At 35.7% G+C, this 22,991-nt stretch overlaps 1 protein-coding gene across 1 annotated transcript in view; it reads left to right on the top strand.

Moving 5' to 3' along the window:
• The window catches only part of PRMT3 (protein arginine methyltransferase 3), a 122,806-nt gene that overhangs the window by 36,699 nt on the left and 63,116 nt on the right, over nt 1-22,991 (top strand). The window contains exon 10 of the mRNA XM_005891851.2: nt 2,157-2,256. Within this exon, the coding sequence (XP_005891913.2) occupies nt 2,157-2,256 (100 nt within the window). The remainder of the gene's footprint in view (nt 1-2,156; nt 2,257-22,991) is intronic.

Raw genomic sequence — 22,991 nt, 5'->3', positions numbered from 1 at the left:
AAAAATCAACTCAAAATGGAAACTAAAAAAATTTAGAAGAAAGCATAGGTCAAAATACTTGATGTAGGCAAAAATTTCTTGGATATGAAAAGCACCAAAAGCATGAACCATGAAAGAAAAAAAATGATAAATTGGTCTTTATCGAAATTAAAAAACTTTAGCCTTTAAAACATATTATTACAGAAATAAAAAGAAGCCACAGGTTGGAAGAAAATATTCACTATTTTCTTCCAGAGTTTTTATCCAGAAATGTAAAGAATTTTTTAAATTCAAAAATAAGAATACAACTGATCCAGTTTTTAAATGGTTAAAATGTTTGAGCAAAAGATAATAGGGAATTATGACTAGTAAGCATATGGAAAAAAGACTTGCATTAGGAAAGTTCAATTTTTAACCATAATGAGATCTTACCAAAAAGTTAATATTAAAAAGATCCTATACTGGCTTCCCTGGTGGCTCAGATGGTAAAGCGTCTGCCTACAATGCGGAAGACCCGGATTCGATCCCTGGGTTGGGAAGATTCCCCTGGAGAAGGAAATGGCAGCCCACTCCAGTATTCTTGCCTGGAAAATTCCATGGACTGAGGAACCTGGTAGGCTACAGTCCATGGGGTTGCAAAGAGTCCGACACAACTGCGCAACTTCATTTCACTTCACTTCATACTAAGTTTACAAGGATGTGAAACAATAGAAATGCTCACATATTGCTTGTAAGAATGTAAAATCATATATGAACTTTGTAAAACAAACTGGCAATTTCTTAAAAAGCTCTATCACTTCCATTTGACGGAGTACTTCTTGTACATACATATTTATAGCAGCTTTATTCATTGTAGTCCAAAAGTGGAAATCCAGAAATCCATCGTCAGATGTGTGGATAGACAAAAAGTGTTTTATTCATATAGTGGGATACTACTCAACAATAACTAGGGATTGAACTTCCAATATACAGAAAAATAGGCATTAATTTAAAAAGTACACTTATTGAAAGAAACCAGACACAAAGGAGTACATTCAATATGATCTGTTTATATAAAACTCTACAAAATACAAATCATAATATGTAGTAAAAGAAAGAAATCAGTAGTTGGGTGTGGATAGGAGGGTTTTGTGGGAAAGAGCAGTAATGCATCTTTTTGAGAAAATTGTAATATTCTACATAAAATAATCCATATGATGATGGTGGCCACTCAGATATCTCTTGTTTTTTTCTTTTTTTAGTTCAGAAAAATTTACCCTTAAAAATGCATTTAGTTTTATGTATATAATACTTCAGTGAAATTTACAGGAGGAAAATCGCTCCATTGTTTGCAGAAAAAAATCTTTTGTAATTCAGATATACAGCCTTTGAAGACTGCAAATTTATTTAACTAGATACAAACTTAGTAGATTACTTTTAGCTTTTTGAAATTCTCTGTTATTTATTTGAAATTGCAAAAGAAGGGGATGAAAAATATGTGCTAATCTTATGACCAAGCATATAAAAGTATCTAATGAATGCTGTTGGACAAAGTTAAATAATTTATGATTGGAGGAAAGTTTCAAGTTTATGTAACATGCAATATTATTGTTATTCATGATAATACCTTGCTGTTGTATAGTGCTAGAGGATGTGTACATAGCTTTCACAAATGTCTCATCTTCATAATAGACTGTTAATAGAAGTGTTAATAGTTTGGGAAGGTATCTATTTCTGTTTTACACTTGATTTCAGGCTCAATGAGATGTTACATAATTTGTTGAAAATCACTTAGCTGACAAGTGCTAGAGGACCTGGAATTAAGAGTAAAGCTTCTGGGCCTAACTCTCTGCTGCTATGGCAAGCTACTTCTCTTTAAAATATACTGGTCTGTTTCCACCTCTCCCTTTAAAAACTTTTTTTTTTTTTTTTAACTTTATTGATATGTATTCTTAATAGGGTTTGAGTTTCTTTTCATGCTGTACTTTTAAACACTGGTTCAGCTGTATTGTGGTATTAACCACAAACATTCTTGGGGATTCATGAAGTGACCAAAGAGCGATTATAATGCCAGGGAGTAAGAAAACTTTGAACAAACATACTTTGAGTTCTATAAAGTAATAACAGTTGCCAAGAATTTTTGTAGTTTGACTAGTTTTCAGAATTTGTTTCAATTTGTTCATTATGGCATTTTTCAGATTAAATAAACTTGAAGATACTGTTACACTAATTAAAGGAAAAATTGAAGAAGTTCGTCTTCCTGTAGAAAAAGTGGATGTTATTATATCCGAGTGGATGGTAAGTGTTTGCACACAGAACTACTTTTATTAATTTTTTTTAAAGGCAATGAATAAAGTAGCAAGTATTATGCATTTTATTATATTTGATAAATGGCAGAATGATAGCATTATTTTAAAAATAGCTACAGTGTTTTTATGGTAGTTTATTCTGCAGCGGCACTTATTTACTGGCAATTTGTAATCTTTAAGAAGAGAATAAATTATCTTTTTTAATTTTAAAGTCTTAATATTACTTTCTAGATTTGTTGAGACCTAACTGTGTTTGCCTAAAAGCCTGCAAGGATTCTTTAAGGATTTACTAAGACTGTTCATGTCAAAATAATGTGATGTTGCTACTGTTGTTGTCATATCGAATAGCCTATCTTTCTGATCTCTTTAGTCATGTGTCCTATACCACATAAAGTGAAAGTGAAAGTGAAGTCACTTAGTTATGACTCCTAGCAACCCCATGGACTGCAGCCTACCAGGCTCCTCCATCCATGGGATTTTCCAGGCAAGAGTACTGGAGTGAGTTGCCACTGCCTTCTCCATGAGTTATTGAAGTAAAGTCACTCAGTCGTGTCCGACTCTTTGTGACCCCGTGGACTGTATCCGACCAGGCTCCTCCGTCCATGGGATTCTCCAGGCAAGAATACTGGAGTGGGTTGCCATTTGCTTTTCCACCTATACCACATAAAATAGTATTTATTGGCATTATTAAAATAATGAAGTAAAGGTATATTATTATATAGCTTTATAGTTTGCTTTTGAAACCACAAATCAAGGTCAGAGTATTTAAAGTGTCTGTAAAGTAAAATTAATGGCATTTGTCAACTGATTTGACCTGTTGATACGCCACTTCTGTTAAGACTAGTATATAGTAGTTCTGGATAGCCATTTGGAAAGTGTTAAGGTTTTTTTTTTTTTTTTTTAAAGAAACTGTATTTGATACCTGTATTTTAATTAAGTGAATTTATCAAAATTTCTTGAAAAGAATGAGTTTTGCTTTGTAATTATCTATAACTTTTGAATAACAATTCTAGCAAAATAGCTAGAATTAGAGTGCTTTTGCAGTGTTCAGATTTAATGTCGTGATTTCAGTTCAGAGCCTATGACATAGACCCTAACCCTATGACAGTCACTGTTGTTGGCAGTTACTCTTTTGCATCTGAAACAGTATGTTGAGTTTTTTCATGCTAAGGTTGGCTTCTAACAATTCTTGATCATAATACCCTTGTTCTTCTTAACCAAGTAATGTGTATCAGTACTCTGATTTCCCTTTAAAATTGAGTGAGAAGTAATTTAGTTATATATAACTGAAAATCTAACATCTCTTTAAAGACCACAAAAAGGTGCTTTGGAAAAAGTGCATATGAGGCATCTGCTTGACAGCAGCTTTAAGTAGTTTGTACTAAGTATTGCCTAATGTAGTCCTTACTTCTCTAAGAATCATTTTATTTTTCTTGGGAAATGCATCTTTTAAATTACCCCAAATTACACTGTAAGCAAACTAAAAGATAGACCTTACTAAAACTTCCTGTCACCTCAGTTAACTAGCTGGTAGTTCTTGACCAGGTTAGCAGAATTATCCTTCTGGATATTGATGTTTCAGGAACTTTCATTTTGAAACTTGAAACACTGTCTAGAAGTATTGTCATTCAGTCGCTCAGTCATTTCTGACTCTTTGCAACCCCACAGACTGCAGCAGACCAGGCTTCCCTCCTTAACTGTGGGAGTTTGCTCAAACTCTTGCCCATTGAGTTGGTGATGCCATCCAACCATCTTGTCGTGTGTTGTCCCCTTCTCCTCGTGCCCTCAGTCTTTCCCAGCATCAGAGTCTTTCCCAGTGAGTCTGCTCTTCGCATCAGGTGGCCAAAAGTATATGACTTTCAGCTTCATCATCAGTCCTTTCAATGAATATTCAGGACTGATTTCCTTTAGGATGGACTGGTTTGATCTCCTTGCAGTCCAAGGGACTCTCAAGAGAAGTATTAATATGAAATTGAAATCTTAGAGCCAGTTGGTATAATAACAAAAACCTAGCTAGGTTGAGTGAATTTATGAGATTGTCACAGGTATGATGTGAGCTTTATGGAAAGGTGTGCTGGTCTTGGGCTTGTTTCCCTAAGACTCATTTTACACCCTTCTGTTTTCTGCTGTCTGATGGAGAAGGGCTAACACTGCAGGTGGCTTTTCCTCGGCTCCTGTGACAGCCAACTTCAGCTGGCTTGGGAAATCTAATGGGAGATTTATGAAAGGAGAAGCCAGGGCATTTTCTTTTTTTTGCCTCTGGTGGTGTTGCTGGCAGAAATTGTTTGTTTTGTGGCTCCAATTCCTACCTGACAAACCACTCATAATTCCAGCATCCACTGTGTGACCCTGACCCTGGGCTCTTGTTGCAGTACTTTTTTATTTTGGGGGTTTGGTCAGGAATGATCTCTGCCTCTATCAGGAAGGCAGCGTCACATAAGCAATACTGAGTCACTGGAACCCGAGATGAAAAGGTGCATTCTGAGATGCTTTCACAAACGTTCTTTCAGAAACCCTTCAGAAAGGGGAAAAAAAACATATGTCCAGCATGTGATGGCTAAGAAATTTCTTTTTTTCTGCACAAAGGTGTAATTTTAGAGTTTGCATCATCTTGCTGTCAGCCTTTCCTTGTATGCATCAGTGAGGTTGGTGTCTAGTAGATTTGTTAAACACATTAGAAGGAGCATTAGACACTGTAACTTACAGCAGTTATAGAGTCATCTTTGTGGCTTGGCAATATCATTTATAATATATTCTAGATCCTCTCCTAACTTCGGTACATATACTAGAATTTCTGAGCCTGGATGCTGGAAAATTCTAATTACGTAATTAAACAAGAAGCAAGTATGCTTCCTAAAATATATCCAACATTTTTTCAGATCAGATCAGATCAGTCACTCAGTCGTGTCTGACTCTTTGCGACCCCATGAATCGCAGCATGCCAGGCCTCCCTGTCCATCACCAACTCCCGGAGTTCACTCAAACTCACGTCCATCGAGTCGGTGATGCCATCCAGCCATCTCATCCTCTGTCGTCCCCTTCTCCTCCTGCCCCCAGTCCCTCCCAGCATCAGAGTCTTTTTCCAATGAGTCAACTCTTGGCATGAGGTGGCCAAAGTACTGGAGTTTCAGCTTTAGCATCATTCCTTCCAAAGAAATCCCAGGGCTGATCTCCTTCAGAATGGACTGGTTGGATCTCCTTGCAATCCAAGGGACTCTCAAGAGTCTTCTCCAACACCACAGTTCAAAAGCATCAATTCTTCGGCGCTCAGCCTTCTTCACAGTCCAACTCTCACATCCATACATGACCACAGGAAAAACCGTAGCCTTGACTAGACAGACCTTTGTTGGCAAAGTAATGTCTCTGCTTTTGAATATGCTATCCAGGTTGGTCATAACTTTCCTTCCAAGGAGTAAGCGTCTTTTAATTTCATGGCTGCAGTCACCATCTGTAGTGATTTTGGAGCCCAGAAAAATAAAGTCTGACACTGTTTCCACTGTTTCCCCATCTATTTCCCATGAAGTCGTGGGACCAGATGCCATGATCTTAGTTTTCTGAATGTTGAGCTTTAAGCCAACTTTTCTTTCACTTTCATCAAGAGGCTTTTGAGTTCCTCTTCACTTTCTGCCATAAGGGTGGTATCATCTGCATATCTGAGGTGATTGATATTTCTCCCAGCAATCTTGATTCCAGCTTGTGTTTCTTCTAGTCCAGCGTTTCTCATGATGTACTCTGCATAGAAGTTAAATAAACAGGGTGACAGTGTACAGCCTTGACGAACTCCTTTTCCTATTTGGAACCAGTCTGTTGTTCCATGTCCAGTTCTAACTGTTGCTTCCTGACCTGCATACAGATTTCTCAAGAGGCAGATCAAGTGGTCTGGTATTCCCATCTCTTTCAGAATTTTCCAGTTGATTGTGATCCACACAGTCAAAAGCTTTGACATAGTCAATAAAGCAGAAATAGATGCTTTTCTGGAACTCTCTTGCTTTTTCCATGATCCAGCGGATGTTGGCAATTTGATCTCTGGTTCCTCTGCCTTTTCTAAAACCAGCTTGAACATCAGGAAGTTCACAGTTCACATACAGCTGAAGCCTGGCTTGGAGAATTTTGAACATTACTAGCGTGTGAGATGAGTGCAGTTGTGCGGTAGTTTGAGCATTCTTTGGCATTGCCTTTCTTTGGGATTGGAATGAAAACTGACCTTTTCCAGTCCTGTGGCCACTGCTGAGTTTTCCAAATTTGCTGGCATATTGAGTGTAGCACTTTCACAGCATCATCTTTCAGAATTTGGAATAGCTCAACTGGAATTCCATCACCTCCACTAGCTTTGTTCGTAGTGATGCTTCCTAAGGCCCACTTGACTTCACATTCCAGGATGTCTGGCTCTAGGTCAGTTATCGCACCATCGTGATTATCTGGGTCGTGAAGATCTTTTTTGTACAGTTCTGTGTATTCTTGCCACCTCTTCTTAATATCTTCTGCTTCTGTTAGGTCCATACCACTTCTGTCCTTTATTGAGCCCATCTTTGCATGAAATGTTCCCTTGGTATCTCTAATTTTCTTGAAGAGATCTCTAGTCTTTTCCATTCTGTTGTTTTCCTCTATTTCTTTGCATTGATAGCTGAAGAAGGCTTTCTTATCTCTTCTTGATATTCTTTGGAACTCTGCATTCAGATGTTTATATCTTTCCCTTTCTCCTTTGCTTTTCGCTTCTCTTCTTTTCACAGCTATTTGTAAGGCCTCCCCAGACAGCCATTTTACTTTTTTGCATTTCTTTTCCATGGGGATGGTCTTGATCCCTGTCTCCTGTACAGTGTCACGAACCTCATTCCATAGTTCATCAGGCACTCTATCTATCAGATCTAGGCCCTTAAATCTGTTTCTCACTTCCACTGCATAATCATAAGGGATTTGATTTAGGTCATACCTTAATGGTCTAGTGGTTTTCCCTACTTTCTTCAATTTAAGTCTGAATTTGGCAATAAGGAGTTCATGATCTGAGCCACAGTCAGCTCCTGGTCTTGTTTTTGTTGACTGTATAGAGCTTCTCCATCTTTGGCTGCAAAGAATATAATCAGTCTGATTTCGGTGTTGACCATCTGGTGATGTCCATGTATAGAGTCTTCTCTTGTGTTGTTGGGAAGAGGGTGTTTGTTATGACCAGTGCATTTTCCTACTTAAACCCAAGTTGTTTAAACAATGATTTTTAAAGCCATGTTTTCTTGGACCAGCATTTTAGAATTAAAATACCTTGCATAGAATCCTGTCTTTGGAAGTTTCTTTTCTTTTTTTTTACATATAGCAGTAGGGATTCAAAAATCAGAATAATTAAAATTTAAACTATGGCATAGTGTTTTTTTTTTCTTTTTAAAAGTATTTTGAACCAGAAAGAACCAAAAAACAAAAAAAAAGTACCTTGAAGAATTGGACACAGATGTTTAATGAACTTGTAATCCAATATAGCAATGTAGGCATCATATATTGTAGAGATGTACATCTGTTTGCTTCGACTATGGTCCGCTAACTGTTTCATGGCTTAATTTAGATATGTTTTTTGTCTGCAGCTGTTCACGAACTTTGCTTTTATTTTGCAAGATGTTCTCAGATAAGAATGTGTTTTTAAAACCTAAATCATTGTTGTTAGCATGTCATTTAATAAACTTGCCTCTTAGATTTAGAAGTTTCCATATTTAGGCCTCTCTTTACTTTTACATTTTCATTGTTATTGAATGAAATTTCTATTTGATAAAATTGTTATCAGTTAAATAGAAAGTTTAATTTCTATAGAATATTACTATGTATGCCTATGAATATCTGTTCTCATATTTTACATTTTACTGTACCAATAGAGCCATTCTTTATGACCTCTCATTTCTGATGGCCTAATGATGCTGTTCAAAGTAAGCATCCCTGATTCTTGTCCTGTGAGCCAGTAAGCCCAGATAGACTGATTTGATGTTGTTGTTTGCCATCTAAGTTTTCAGCATGGTCTCCTTACAAATATTTACATAGATAAGATCCTGGCACTGCATAATACAATTGCCAGAGATGAATCTTGTTTGGACATGTTATTTTCTATCATCAGGACCATCAGCAAAATTATACATTAGGTGAACTTTAAGTTACATTGTCACGATCACGTATTGTATACATTCAGATTGTCCTTTGTAATTTTTCTGTCTAGACTTGCTTTTCACAGAAGTGACCTAAAATTTTCTCAGCTTTCCCATCCCATTTCACCAGCATCGGTGTCTATGTAATGTGCATGCATGTGCCGCCCACACCCACAATGATGGGGTATCTTTCGTTCACATTTAATACTCTTTATTGTTGGTAAATAGCTTTTCAGGCTTTTATCACTTTAGAATTTATCACTTAGAAACATGACTTGTCATTTGGTTTATCAACACTAGAATCTGGGCCGTGAAGTGTGTCATAGGTTACATTTTCAACTGTTGGAATGTTTTTGTTGTTTTTAGTTTGGTCTGGCAATGAAGCCATGCCATGTCAGCCAACTGCCATGAAGATTAGGTGGCCTTTCCTGATTTGTCTTCTTACCTTAAATGACGTAATAATAATTATGTAAGTAGTTTAGTAAGTTATATAAGCTAAATTAATCTTAGTGCTAGGGAAAGCATAAGAGATTGATTTGCAACACAAATTTTTAATCGTACAGGTACATTTTTGCCTTTCCAGTTGTTGATAAGAAATATGCTTATGACCTGAATTTAAGGGTTTTTTTAGTCTTCTTTTTTCTCTTTTATGTATATTACCCTGAAAATTTTAAGCAAAATAAAATTGTCTATGTCTAGTATGTATTTTGTTTACTTAAGAGTAGATATAATCTAATGTCTAGTGGTTCAAGATAAGGAAATGTAAGATGTAACTTTCAACTCTATATTCTCTGGTTAGTTTTTTCCCTTATATTTCTTATTTTTTTGTTGTTGTTCCATCAGAGAAAAAGTCATCTTTTTATTGCCCGACTTGTGGTATTTTTTAAAATCAGTCAATATGATAATAATTAAAAAAACAAATGCTTAATCACTTCAGTCGTGTCTGACTCTGTGCAGCCCTTTGGACTGTAACCTGCCAGGCTCCTCTGTCCATGAGATTCTCCACGTAAGAATACTGGAGTGGGTTGCCATGTCTGTGTGTCCTGCATTGGCAGGCATGTTCTTTACCATTGGGAAGCCAATAAATGCTTCAGAATAAAAAATAAGATACATAAAATTCATTGTAAAACATGTTCTTTTGATTACAGAGACTACTGTTGTTTTAGTATCCTTTATTTCTCTTTCTAAAATCATGTTGTTTATATTTTTGACAAATAATTTGTCTTTTAATGGAATATACTGATGATGAGAGAAATATGTGTTAGCAGATTGACTTATTTCTTTTAATGTGTTCTACTGTCCCTGTCTGGCAACCTGCCACAATTTCTGCACGACTCATTTCAGACATCACCTCACCTGTGCAGCTTTCCCTTTTTGCCCCTTGATCACATAAAAAATCTCTTTCCCCCTTTCTTTGCAATTTAGTTTAAGCTTCTATTATATACTTTTACAGTGTATTAGAATTCATTGTTGATAAACCTTTCTCCATTCTCTAAGATTGGGAACCAGGTTTTACTTGATATGGTCAGAATTTGTCAAAGGGATCAGTATGAATAAATGATGAGAGAATATATAAGAGAACTTTTCCAGATAGAAATTCACTGGCCACAGACACAATCTTATTTATAATTTTCTCTACATCAGAGGAAGGCACAGATGAGACAGAGTTAAGAGTATTTATTGCTCTAGAGTCAGGCCACCTGAATTCTTGGTGCTCTTTTGCTGCATCTTGGTTTGTTACCTTGGGTCTATTACTGAACCTGTCTGTGCCTCAGTTTCCTTCTCTCTAAAATGAGGACAGCAATAGTACCTACTTTATATGGATTTTGTGAGGATTAAATGAATTAATACATGGAAATTTCATAAAACATTCTGGCACATAATAAGATCTCAGTAATTAGCCACTCATTTTGAAAGTTGTACAAACTTTTAAGGACTCTTTAACTAAAGAATGGGCTACTTGAGTAGATTATTCAGTTAATAAAAGCTGGAAATGATAATATATGTGAAATCAGGAATATTAATACTTGAGGGAAGAACATACTTGGTGCTTCTCTCTTGGCTTTTGAGCCCTTTGTAAAAGCAGAAGACCCTCTATTTCAATGGCTAGTATTTACTAATTGACTCTGCCTATAATGAATGCAAAGAAATACAAACATCAGCTGATGAATGTGGATTATTGGGGTTGGGGTTTTTTGTATTTTTCTTCATATTAAAATGTATTATATGTCTATTTCAAGAATAATTCTGAGTTTGCTGCTCTGTAAATAAATTAGAGACAGTACTAATATTACATAATGATTTCAGGTAAAGTATAAAATACACATTCAATAGGCTTTTTTTTTTTAGTATTTTAAATATTAACAGAGAAATAGTTACAGTACTTGAATGCTGAATCGAAAATTGTGGTTTGTAAGTATTTTTTTTCTTTATTCTGAATTAAGAATAAAATGAAAACAGTAAAAATATAATTAAGAATAGGCCTCTTATGTTCAATTATTTGTTTTATAATCTTTATATATGTTCTTACTTGCATTCTTAATCACTCCTCAGCCTCTCCTTTATTTAATCTTAATATTTGTTTAAAGTTTAGATCACACTCTGCAGCCATTTTATTTCTTACTCTAGAGAGGAGGCTGTTTTGTAATCTTGAAAGCTATAGGAGAAATTTAACACTTTGGGGCTTGAGACCAAATGTAAGTGAAAATATTTAGTCCCTTAAGCAAAGTGTTTATATTGAAACACTTATGTATTGTGGATAAAGGTTTTGCTTTTGAAATATATTTTAGATGTTTTATGTCTCTTTCATCAAAGTTCTGAAAGTTGCATTTACCAAGAGATTCTGTGCTCATATATGATATATGATTGATTTGATTGGTTTATTTGTTTTTGGCTCTCCATAATTCCCTGTGCCATGTTGGATTCTAGTTGTGCTTAAGTCCTGTATGCATTACTTTAAAAAAAAAATGTTTGCTCAATAAGTTGTAAATTATTCTAATTATGAAGGTAAAGGGCATAAGTTACTCAAAAGTATGAATCAACTGTCCTTACAAAAATTTTTCAGTATATTAGCCAGAGAACAGGAAGTTTTTGTTAATTTTGATTTCAAACTCTAACATTGTATAGCAATTTAAAACATTTTTTTTCCAATAATACTGTTTACCTCTGCCAGAGAATGAAAGTAAGCTCCTAAAATTTAACAGTTTGGATTTGCAAGCAGATGGGTGTTCATTACAAGCTCTGTTTCATGTAACTGAGTTGGCTCAGTCATAATTATTATAATAATTAGTATGAAGTGGTTCTACTAAAGAATTATCCTGGGACAGATATTTGATTCATATGCCATGAGTAATCATATAAATTGCACCAGTTTATAATAAATACTCTTGATCCAGTGCTTCACAACATGGCTTTAGAAAACCCCTAATCATGTGTTTGAGAAATGACAAATTATATCTGTATGAAGCTTCAAGGGGGGCATCGTTATTATTTTTATGGAGTGAAATACAAAATTCTCACAGATTCTTAAGATAAAACACCTGCCTTCCATACTTTTTTGAGCCCTTGCAGAGCTGATTTTAGTTAAGTATTCCCTAATTGCTTGGAATTTCAATTCATTCCCTTAGTACTTCAAGGGACAAGTTAAAGAAGCCATGATTTTCATTACCTTAGAAGGTGGGTCATAGAGGATCTTTCTGTGATTTATGTCCAAGAGTGTTCTGCTTATGTTTCTCTCAAATAGTTTTATAGTTTCTGGTCTTACATTTAGGTCTTTAATCCATTTTGAGTTTATCTTTGTGTATGGTGTTAGGAAATGTTCTAATTTCATTCTTTTACACATAGTTGTCCAGTTTTCCCAGCAGTACTTATTGAAGAGACTATGTTTTCTCCATTGTCTTAATATATTCTTACCTCCTTTGTCAAAGACAGGGTGCCCCTAGGTATGTGAATTTATCTCTGGGCTTTCTATTGTGTTCCATTGGTCTGTATTTTGTTTTGTGCCAGTATTGTACTCTCCTGATGACTGTAACTTTGTAGTATAGTCTGAAGTCACGAAAACCAACTTGATTCTTCTTTCTCAAGATTGCTCTGGATATTTGTGGTCTTTTGCATTTCCATACAAATTGTGAAATTTTCATTCTAGTTCTGTGAAAAAATGCCATTGTAATTTGATACAGATTGCATTGAATCTGTAGATTGGTTTGGGTTGTAGTCATTTTCATGATATTGATTCTTCCAATCCAAGAACATCATATGTCTGTCCACCTGTTCATTCACGTCTTATAGTTTTCTGTATACAGCTCTTTTGTCTCCATAGATAGGTTTATTCCTCAGTTCAGTTCAGTCACTCAGTAGTGTCCGACTCTTTGCGACCCTGTGGACTGCACTCCAGGCTTCCCTGTCCATCACCAGTTCCTGGAGCATACTCAAACTCATGTCCATTGAGTTGGTGATGCCATCCAACCATCTCATTCTCTGTCGTCCCCTTCTTCCACTTTCAATCTTTCCCAGCGTCAGGTCTTTTCCAAGGAGTCAGTTCTTTGCATCAGGTGGCCAAAGTATTGGAGTTCCAGCTTCAGCATCAGTCTTTCAGGTGAATATTCAGGACTCATTTCCTTTAGGATTGACTGGTTGGATCTCCTTGCAGTCCAAGGGACTCTCAAGAGTCTTCAACACCACAGTTCAGAAGCATCAGTTGTTTGGCGCTCAGCTTTATAGTCCAACTCTTCTCCTAGGTATCTTTTTTTGGTTGTTGCAGTGGTGAGTGAGTTGATTTCCTTAATTTCTCTTTCTGATTTTTCACTGTTAGTGTCTAGGAATGCAAAGGATATTTGTGTACTGATTTTGTATCCTGGGACTTCACTATATTCACTTATTAGCTCTAGTAATTTTCTGATAGTATCTTTAGGGTTTTCTCTGTATAGTATCATGTCATCTGCAAACAGAGTTTTACCTCTTAAAAAAAATTGCAGCCAAGGAAGGCAAAAAACAAGATAAAAAGGCAGCCCTCAGAATGGGAGGATATAATTGCAAATGAAGCAGTTGACAGAGGATTAATCTCCAAAATATATAAGCAGCTCATATAGCTTAGCATCAGAAAAACAAACAACCCAATCAAAAAATGGGCAGAAGACCTCAACAGACATTTCTCTGAAGAAGACATACAGATGGCTAGTAGACACATGAAAAGATGCTCAAGATTGCTCATTATTAGATAAATGGAAATCAAAACTACAACAGTTTTAAATGAACTTATAGTTCATTTCAGCATTTTCTTCTATAAAATTTCTGTTCATTTCTTTTGCTTATCATTCTGTTTGTGACTTTTGTCTTTTTATTTTCTGAAAGAGTGTCTTATCTGTTATAATTATCAAACTGTTACTTGGCCTACTCTCATATCTTTTGCTTCTCTTTGTTTTGAGGCACATAATAGAATGTTTTTTCTGTCTCCTTTGAAGTTAGGTATGGCCCTGTGACTTCCCTGATCCCTGAGTGATTATAATAAGCAATGTTTCTTGTCAATCTGTCATATCAGAAAGAAGTCTGTTTTGGTTTTAGTTGGTTATTTGGGTGTTTGTTAGTGCAGAGTAACCTAGCTTGTCTTAACAGATACATTATTCTCTATTTGTTGGCAGTGTGTGGCTTGTCATTTCTCTCTTTTTTTGGTGTAATTTGATGAATAGACATTCTTAACTTTGTGTATCAAATTTATCAAACTTCTTTATGGTTTGAGTTTTTTGTATCTTGTTTTAATAAATCTTTCTAAAATTACCATTGTATACTTATTAGACTTCTCCACTTTGCATGCCTCTTCACCTCTTTCATATTTTCTAATGTTTTGGTTTTCTGAACTGCACTCTGGATAATTTTTCAGTCCACCTGTTTTTTTCTGAAGTTATTTTTCACCATCTGTTAAACTCATCCATTTTTTATAGCCTCTTCTCTAGATATTTTTTTTTTAATTGAAGGATAGTTTGATGTACAATATTGTGCTATTTAAAATATGTGTGTTATTTACAATATTGTGTTACTTTCAGCATGGTGATTCATGATTTTTGCAGATTATATTCCATTACAGGTTACTATAAGATAATGGGTATAATTCATCTGTTATATAGTATTTCCTTGTTGCTTATATGTATCTGGTGGCTCATACGGTAGAGAATTTGCCTGCCAATGCAGGAGACCTGAGTTCGATCCCTGGTTCAGGAAGATCCCCTGGAGAAGGAAGTGGCTACCCACTCCAGTATTCTTGCCTGGAGAACTCCATGGACAGAGGAGCCTGGCAGGCTGCAGTTCATGGGGTCACAAATAGTGGGACTGGACTGAGTGACTAACACTTCACAATTTGTACCTGTTAGTCTGTACCCCTAACTTGTCCCTTCTCCTTTTTCTCTCCCCTTTGGTGATTACAAGTTTGTGAGTCTATTTCTGTTGTACATGTACATTCATTTGTGCTATTTTTTAGGTTCCACAGATAGATGATATTATATAGTATTTCTTTCTCTGACATTTCACTAAGCATAAAATTCTTTAGGTCTGTTCACATTGCTGCAAATGGCAGTGTTACGTTATTTTTTATGGCTGAGTAATAGTCGTGTGTGTGTGTTTCACATCTTCCTAGGCCAGTCATCTAGTGCTGGGCACTTGAGTTGCTTCTATGTCTTATTGTTGTTGAGTCTCTAAGTCATGTCTGATATTTGCAACCCCATGGACTGCAGCACTCCAGGCTTCCCTGTCCTTCACTATCTATGTCTGAAGTATTACAGATGGTGCTGCTGTGAACGTTGGAGTACATGTATCCTGTTCAATTAGTGTTTCTGTTTTTTCCGGATAGACACCCAGGAGTGGAATTGCTGGATCTTATGGTAGTTCTGTTTGTAATTTAAGGAGCCTGCAGTCTGTTTTGTATAATGGCTGCACCAATGTACGTTCCCAGCAACAGTGTAGAAGGGTTCCCTTTTCTTCACATCCTCTTCAGCATTTTTTATTTGTAGACTTTTTGATGATAGCCATTGTAACAGATGTGAGTGATATTTATTTCATTGTGATTTTGATTTGCATTTCTCTAATAATTAGCAGTATTGAACATCTTTTCATGTGCTTGTTAGCCATCTGTATGTCTTATTTGGAAAAATATCTATTCAGATCTTCTGCCCATTTTTTAATTGGATTTGTTTGTTTTAATTCTTCAGTTCTTTTAAAATTGAATCATACAAACTAGTCATGGATTTAGTTCTCAGAAGTCACCACTTGCCCATCACAACATTTCTCTCTGTTCCATGTGGCTTTAGTGGGGTTGTCATGGTGGAACACTCTCCCCTTCCTTCCCTCCCTTTTTCTGTTCTCAGGATCTTAGTTGGAATTCAGAACAGGAAAAAAAAGTTCCCTATCAGTGTTTGACTTAAAGAGTTTAAAATTCATTGAAAATGATCTCTTAGATTCATTATTTCATTAGAAGTTACAAAATTGTGGTATTCTATCATTTTTTCTTTATTTGTTTCTAAGTACTTTCATCAAGTACTTGGTTATGAACTATAGCTTATAGTTGAAAGGGCGATAAATGCTGGATATTTTCTACCTAACATTTTTAGAATAATGAATTATTCTGCAGCATTTTCTAAAGAGATTTTTGGAGGGGTTTTTTTTGTTTTTGTTTTTTTTTTGCAGTGTCATTATGAACTCATTTGGTGTGTTTTGAACCATTGTAATTATTATTTTGATTTTTGAATTGGCCCATGTTTAGCTAATGATAAGCATTTGAATTAACCTCTTAGATTCCTTTAACAATTTCTAGTTATCCTCGGTATAATGATGAGAAGAAAAAAATGTATGTTTATATTTCAGATTATACTTTGTGATAGTATAACACTCTTTACAGTCACTTTATACTGCCTAAACTTGGAAGGAACCAAAGAATCCTGATTCTTTCATTGGGAAACAGTATCTAGAGATCACAGTCTGGGTTCGTTGTATGTTATTCTTAGTAGACAGATATAGCTATTTTTTTTAATATTAAAAAAGCCATGAGTTTACACTGATATTTCCAATTTAAGATTATGGAATTTTTAATTCTTTAATTTTATACTGTATCTCTTTGTAGAAAAATCTTGATTCTTAGAATAATAATTGCTTATTTGTTCTATCATATATCTGTATAATAGTTTCAAAAAATTTACATGAATTTTACTAGTAAAAGAATTTGTAAATGAAGTTTTATAACTTCATTTATGATTTCCTTATATTTTCTTTTGTCCTAGAATATATATCTCATGAGAAATATATAGTCTAAATACTGTGTTTTAAAGTTACTTGAGGGGGACTTTCCAGGTGACGCAGTGGTAAAGAATCTGCCTGCCAGTGCAGGAGGTGCAAGAGACATGGGTTCAATCCCTGGAGTAGAAAATGGCAACCTGCTTCGGTATTCTTGCCTGGAAATTTCATGTACAGAGGAGCCTGGCGGGGTATAATCCGTGGAGTCATAAAGAGTCAGGCAAAACTGAGCATACACACACAAAGTTATTTGAAGTAATTAGTTTCCTTTGGTTATGTAACCAACCTGACGTACCTTCAGATGTATTTGTTTTCTTTTTCTTCAGTTTGGAAGAATTGCTTCTTTTTTCTCTTTTTAGTTTAAATTTATGTTTTAATTACAAAAAAGTTCAGTGATTGCATTCTTCTGCCCATTAGTTAATAGATAAATTTTTGTTTCCTTTTTAGCTTTTGGCTTATTTTTGAGATATTAGATATGTATATATTTACATTTTTACCCTTGTGTTATGCAGAGTTAACACACTCTATGTATTGTTCTATGCTTTGTGCTTTTTAATTTAAAATTATATCTTGACCATCATTCTATATCATTATAGAGAAATACTCCTCATTCTTTTCTATGGCTGGATAATATTCCATTGTCTAGATAAATGTAATGTAAATAACTAACATTCATGAAAATGTCTATCATTCTTTTGCTATTACAAATAATAATGTATTGCATATTCTTATACATTATTCATTTTATTTCATGTTCCCGGAGGTGGGATTGATGGGTCAAAGACTCAATGCATATGCAGTATTAACAATTTTTACCAAATTCTTCTTAGCACTTATCTTACTATTCTGCTTTCTTGCCAACAGTAGTATGAGAATTCCTGTTTTTTCAGTCTTACCAACAAAGTGTGTTGCAGAATTACTTTTAAATGATTGAAGTTTTTCTTGTCACCTGGACATTGTAAATTAGCGTGGTGAATTAACAAGAGGACTAGCTTAAGTTAATTATTGGAAATGGTGTTGGGGTGGGGAGGAGATACATGTTTGACCACGGTTCTCAACTGGGTTGGCAGCAGATGAGATTTTAAGTTTATATTTACTCTGCAGATATATTTGGTTGTCTCTGTTTTGTTACTTAGGGTCATTGCCTCTTCTCTTCCTCACTTTGGCTGGATGATAGGTTGTATCTCCTGTTTCCCAGTTTATTCAGTTTATAATAGCTTTAGCAAATGACTCTCAGGGTGACAACCAGCTTACTGATGCATCTAACTAGATGGTCTGTTTTCTTTCTTCTGATATTGTTGAACTCAGAGGATCAGTAGCTCCTAAAATGCATTTTTGCAGGAAACAGAGTGTGATCTTGTTCTTCAAGCCTTGAATCATACTGTTAATAGAGTTCATCTTTCCTGTAGTCTCAAATATCTATAACTTATGAATATTGTATGACTACCCTGTTATATAAATGTAACTTAATATGTCAATAATTCTCTTTAATAAAAGTGCTAGCAAGTAATTATTTTTATAAGTAGAATATCCAGTTAAAATTCACAATTTTCTTCAATCACTGTGGGGATTGGGAATATTGTTTCAGAAATACACATATATCTTTCTCCAAAGAAGACATACAAGTGGCCAGCAGGCACATGAAAAAATGCTCAGTATCATTAATTATTAGAGAAATGAAAATCATAACCACAATGAAGTACACCTCACACAGATCAGAATGGCCATTATCAAAAAGTTTACAAATAAAAATACTGGAGAAGGTATGGAGAAAAAGGAACTCTACTACACTGTTGGTGGGAATGAAATTGGTGCAGCTCCTATGGAGAATAGTATGAAAATTCCTTAGGAAACTAAAAATAGGGTTACCATACGATCCAGCTATTCCACTCTTGGGCTAATAAATCTGGAGAAAATTCTAATTTGAAAAGATACGTGTACCCCAGTGTTTATAGCAGCACTGTTTATAATAGCCAAGTCATGGAAGCAACCTAAATGTCCATTGACAGATAAATGGAAAAAGAAAAAACTGTGTGTGTGTGTGTATACACACAATGGGATATTAGCCATAAAAAAGAAAGAAATAATAATGCTATTTGCAGCAGTATGGATGAACCTAGAGATTATCATAGTAACTGAAGTAAGTCAGATAAAGACAGCTAATCATGATATTATTTATATGTGCAGTCTAAAAGAAATGGGGCAAGTGAACTTACTTACAAAACAGCAGTGACTCATAGAAAACAAACTTATGGTTACCAGAGAGGAAAGGGGGAATGTGATAAATAGGGAGTTTTGGACTGACATATACACACTACTGTATATACAATAGATACACCACAGGGGCCTCCTGTATAACGCAAGGTGTGTGCACGCACACGCCCAGTCACGTAAGACTCTTGGCAGCCCTATAGACTGTAGCCTGCCAGGCTCCTCTGCCATGGGATTTTCCAGGCAAGAATCCTGGAATGGGTTCATTTTCTCCTCCAGTGGTCTTTCTGACCCAGAGATTGAACCTGCATCTCCAGCGTTGACAGGAGTATTCTTTACCACTGAGCTACCTCGGAAGCCCATAACACAAGGAACTATATTCAGTATCTTGTAATAATCTGTAATGGAAAAGAATATGAAAAAGAATTTGGGATTAGATTTTATAGGCTTGTTTAGTTTTTGGAATAATCTTTTATTTTTATCTTTAAATCCATATTATTGCCTGTTTGTCACTAGACTTTCTACAGACTAGCTTTTTGTTTTATTTTTGCTTTCCCCTAGCCTCACTTTTTTAACTAGTTAGTTCTGCCTAAGAGTGTATCAGTAATTGAGTTATTTGAACTGAAAAAAAAAAATGAGTCAGGAGAAGCACCTTCTTCTGAAGGTATCACATGAACAGGCATTTTAAAATAAGGTTCCTATTTCAGTGAATAATGTTAATGGCTCTTTTAGTTCCAGATTTGATCCAGTGTGTTCCTTTAGTAGTAATTAATTTTTGAAGTGTAAATGCAAATTTTAATTTTAAAAAATGAATGTCAATTTGGGAAGAAGAGTGCTCCATGAGCATCATGGGAGAAAGTATGGAGTATAATTCTCTTCCAGATGGCACCCCTACAGGTGAGGCAGCAGCCTGTGAAATTACAGTCTGAATCACACTGCAGACAAGCAGGGCATTTGGAGCAAAGCCTTCTGATATCAGTAATAAATGACTTGGTTCAGAACCAAGGACAATTCCCAGGAAATTAAAGCCCATTCTGTCACGTAGGGAGCCTATAGTAAAATGAAGTTTAGCAAAGTGGAAAGTTGCAAGAAAGGACAATAACTGCAAGCAGTCCATATATGAATCTTTTCATCTGCTAATATACTTAACTAGACATTTTAATTTATCTCACAATTAAGTTTTGTTTCTACATATATTTATGGATTTTCTAAAGTAATATTTTTCACAGTGAATGCTGGCTAACAGCCACTTGCCAACTAAGCTTTCACTCTGAAATATTATCAATCAGGTACCTGTTGTAAATCTAATCTTGTTTAATATGTGCTGGGTATTTTTTATTTCAGAACACTTGAGTCCTTAATTACAAATGTAGTATAATATAATACAAATGTGTGTGATAAGTCATGTCTGACTCTTTGCAGTTCCATGGACTGTAGCCACTGAGCTTCTATGTCCATGGGATTTTCCAGGCAAGAATACTGGACACTGCTGCCATTTCCTCCTCCAGGGGATCTTCCTGACCCAGGGATCAAACCTGCATCTTCTGTATTGGCAGGGGGATTCTTTACCACTGAGCCACCTGGGAAGTCCCATAATATGAATACCAAGTCTTACTTTTACTCAGGTAAATCAGCAAGAAGCAACAGAGAATAGTTACTCAGAACTTGGCCTCTATAGTCAGATAGACAAGGATTCAAATTCTGACTCATTCTGTTTCTTTAACTGTGAGCTGTTTTTTTTAAGTCTTATGATTTTAGGTTATTTAACATTTCTAAGCCTTAGTTTCCTTGTCAGCTGAATGAAAATAATAACATGTGCTTTAGGGATGAATTAAATAAGATATTCCATAAAGGACACTTAATATTACTGTGATGATATTTACCACTATTAACATTTGAAAATTAATTTTAGAAAGCAAAACAGCATTTAAAAATAACCAGTTTTCGTTCAAGTGCCATGTTGGAGTACAAAGCAGAATAAAGAGATGGAGTTTGGTGGGGAAAGAAGATATTTAATATGGAGAATCAAGAAAATCCTTTTTGAGGAGGTAGTAGTTGAACAGATATCCAGATACTAAGTGAAATAAATGACTAGTAAAATTGTCAGTCTTCATCAAGTATTAAATAATGTGGCTTGAGTTTCCCCTGGTGGTCCAGTGGTTAGAGGGGCTTCCCAGGTGGCTCAGTGGTAAAGAATCTGCCTGCCAGTGCAGGAGACACAGGTTCAGTCTCTGGGTCAGGCAGATTCCCCTGGAGGAGGAAGTGGCAACCCAGTCCAGTATTCTTGCCAGGATAATCTCATGTCTTGAGGAGCCTTGTGGACTAAACAGTCCATGGGTTTGCAAAGAGCCAGACCCAACTGAGCACGCACATACGCCAGTGGTTAGGACTCAGCATTTTCACTGCCAGGGCCTAAGTTTGATCCCTGATAGGGGAACTAAGAGCCCACTAGCTGCAAAATTAGACCATAATAATAATAATGTGGCATATTTAGTAGATAGGCTAAATATGAATATGTGTAATCCGTTGTTGTTTTGAAGAAATGCTGTTCTACTGATTTGCTAGTTCATAAAGTTTAGAAAAGTACTCTGACAGAATAGAGCCCTTGTCGTATACTTACACTAGAAATATCTTACTTGTTGTTCAGTTGCCAAGTCGTATCTGATTCTTTGTGACCCCATGGACTGCAGCAAGCCAGGCTTCCCTGTCCCTCATCATCTCCTGGAGTTTGCCCAAGTTCATGTCCATTCAAATATCTTGCTACAGAAATGAAGAAAGGTGGTATCAGAAATAGATATAGGGTCTATTGGTGGTTCAGTGGTGAGGAGTTCGCCTGCCAGTGCTGGAGAGAGGTTTGATCCCTGTTTTGGGAAGATCCCACATGCCACAGAGCAATTAGGCCCATTTGCCACAACTGTTGAGCCTGTGCTCTAGAGCCCAGGATCCAAAACTACTGAAGCCCCCCACACCCCCTGCCCCTGAGCCCGTGCTCTGTAACAGAGCCACCACAGTGAGACCGTGTACCACAGCTGGAGAGTGGACTCTGTTTGCTGTAACTAGGGAAAAGTGCAGCATTGAACATCTAGCACAACCAAAATAAAATTATTTTTAAAAAGTTAAAGAAATAGATTTAAAGTATTGTTTTTAATTATACACCAATGAAGAGAGAAAAAGGAGGGGGGGGAAGGAATGGGGAAAGAAGAAAACCTTTTGCTTCTACCGTTGTAGCCCAGTTCTATCCCATAGTAGTAGACCCCATATGACTTCTGCCAAAATAGAGTCGTGTGATACAGTCTTTAGTAGGTTTTATGTGTTAACTCTGTGCCAGGCACTGTGCTAAATCCTTTACATGTATCAACAAAAACATTTGATTATTTGCTTTCAGAAATTCTCCTACCTAATAATGGTGGCTCACTCTAAAAATTTTGACATAAAGGCATGGCATCTAGGAAAGGATGTTCAAGCTTCGAGGGATGATTATCCTTCTTTTGTTTGCTTGCCCTCTATCTCAGGTTGAGTTTGGTTAGCAGCATTTGGAATTGAATCTTAAAGCCAGTGTTTATGATGGGATTTGAAGATTGTCCAGAGTTATTTTTCCAGCTACATATCCTAAAATAAGTCACTTAACCTCGATGGTGCTGATTTCTCTGATGTGAAAATTATGTTGTTTAAATAGTTAGAACCTCAGAAGCTCTCTCTAATATTGTTTGATCAGGATTCTGGGTAATCATTATGGGTTATGTGGAAAAGGGCTTATTGATATTTTTTATTTTGAATAGAAGTAGACATATAGGAAATTCTTTTAAGTATAAATACCAAACTTCAGAGGATTAAGAAAAGTTGATGTTTTTAACCCAGGGGAAAAAAATCTCTCTGAGAACCTTGAAGTTGGAATTGGCACTAATTTGGCCAACCTGATCAGATTATTTTGATTGGGTTTAAAATTTTGTTTATGAATTTTAAAGAAATTTCAAGGATTTTAAAAAGAGTCTTTTTATTTTTTGTATGCACACTCATATACGTAGTCTTGGATAGTCTGGGAAAAAGTGACTCCTGGGGAAAAAAAGAAAAGGAATTTTAGTTCTGACTCAAGGATTTGAATAAAGGACCATTCACTAAGTAA

Source organism: Bos mutus, chromosome 29 (assembly GCF_027580195.1).
Source record: "Bos mutus isolate GX-2022 chromosome 29, NWIPB_WYAK_1.1, whole genome shotgun sequence".
NCBI lineage: Eukaryota > Metazoa > Chordata > Mammalia > Artiodactyla > Bovidae > Bos > Bos mutus.
Note: the sequence above shows the minus strand (reverse complement) of the source record. Positions and strands in the feature narration are given on the sequence as shown.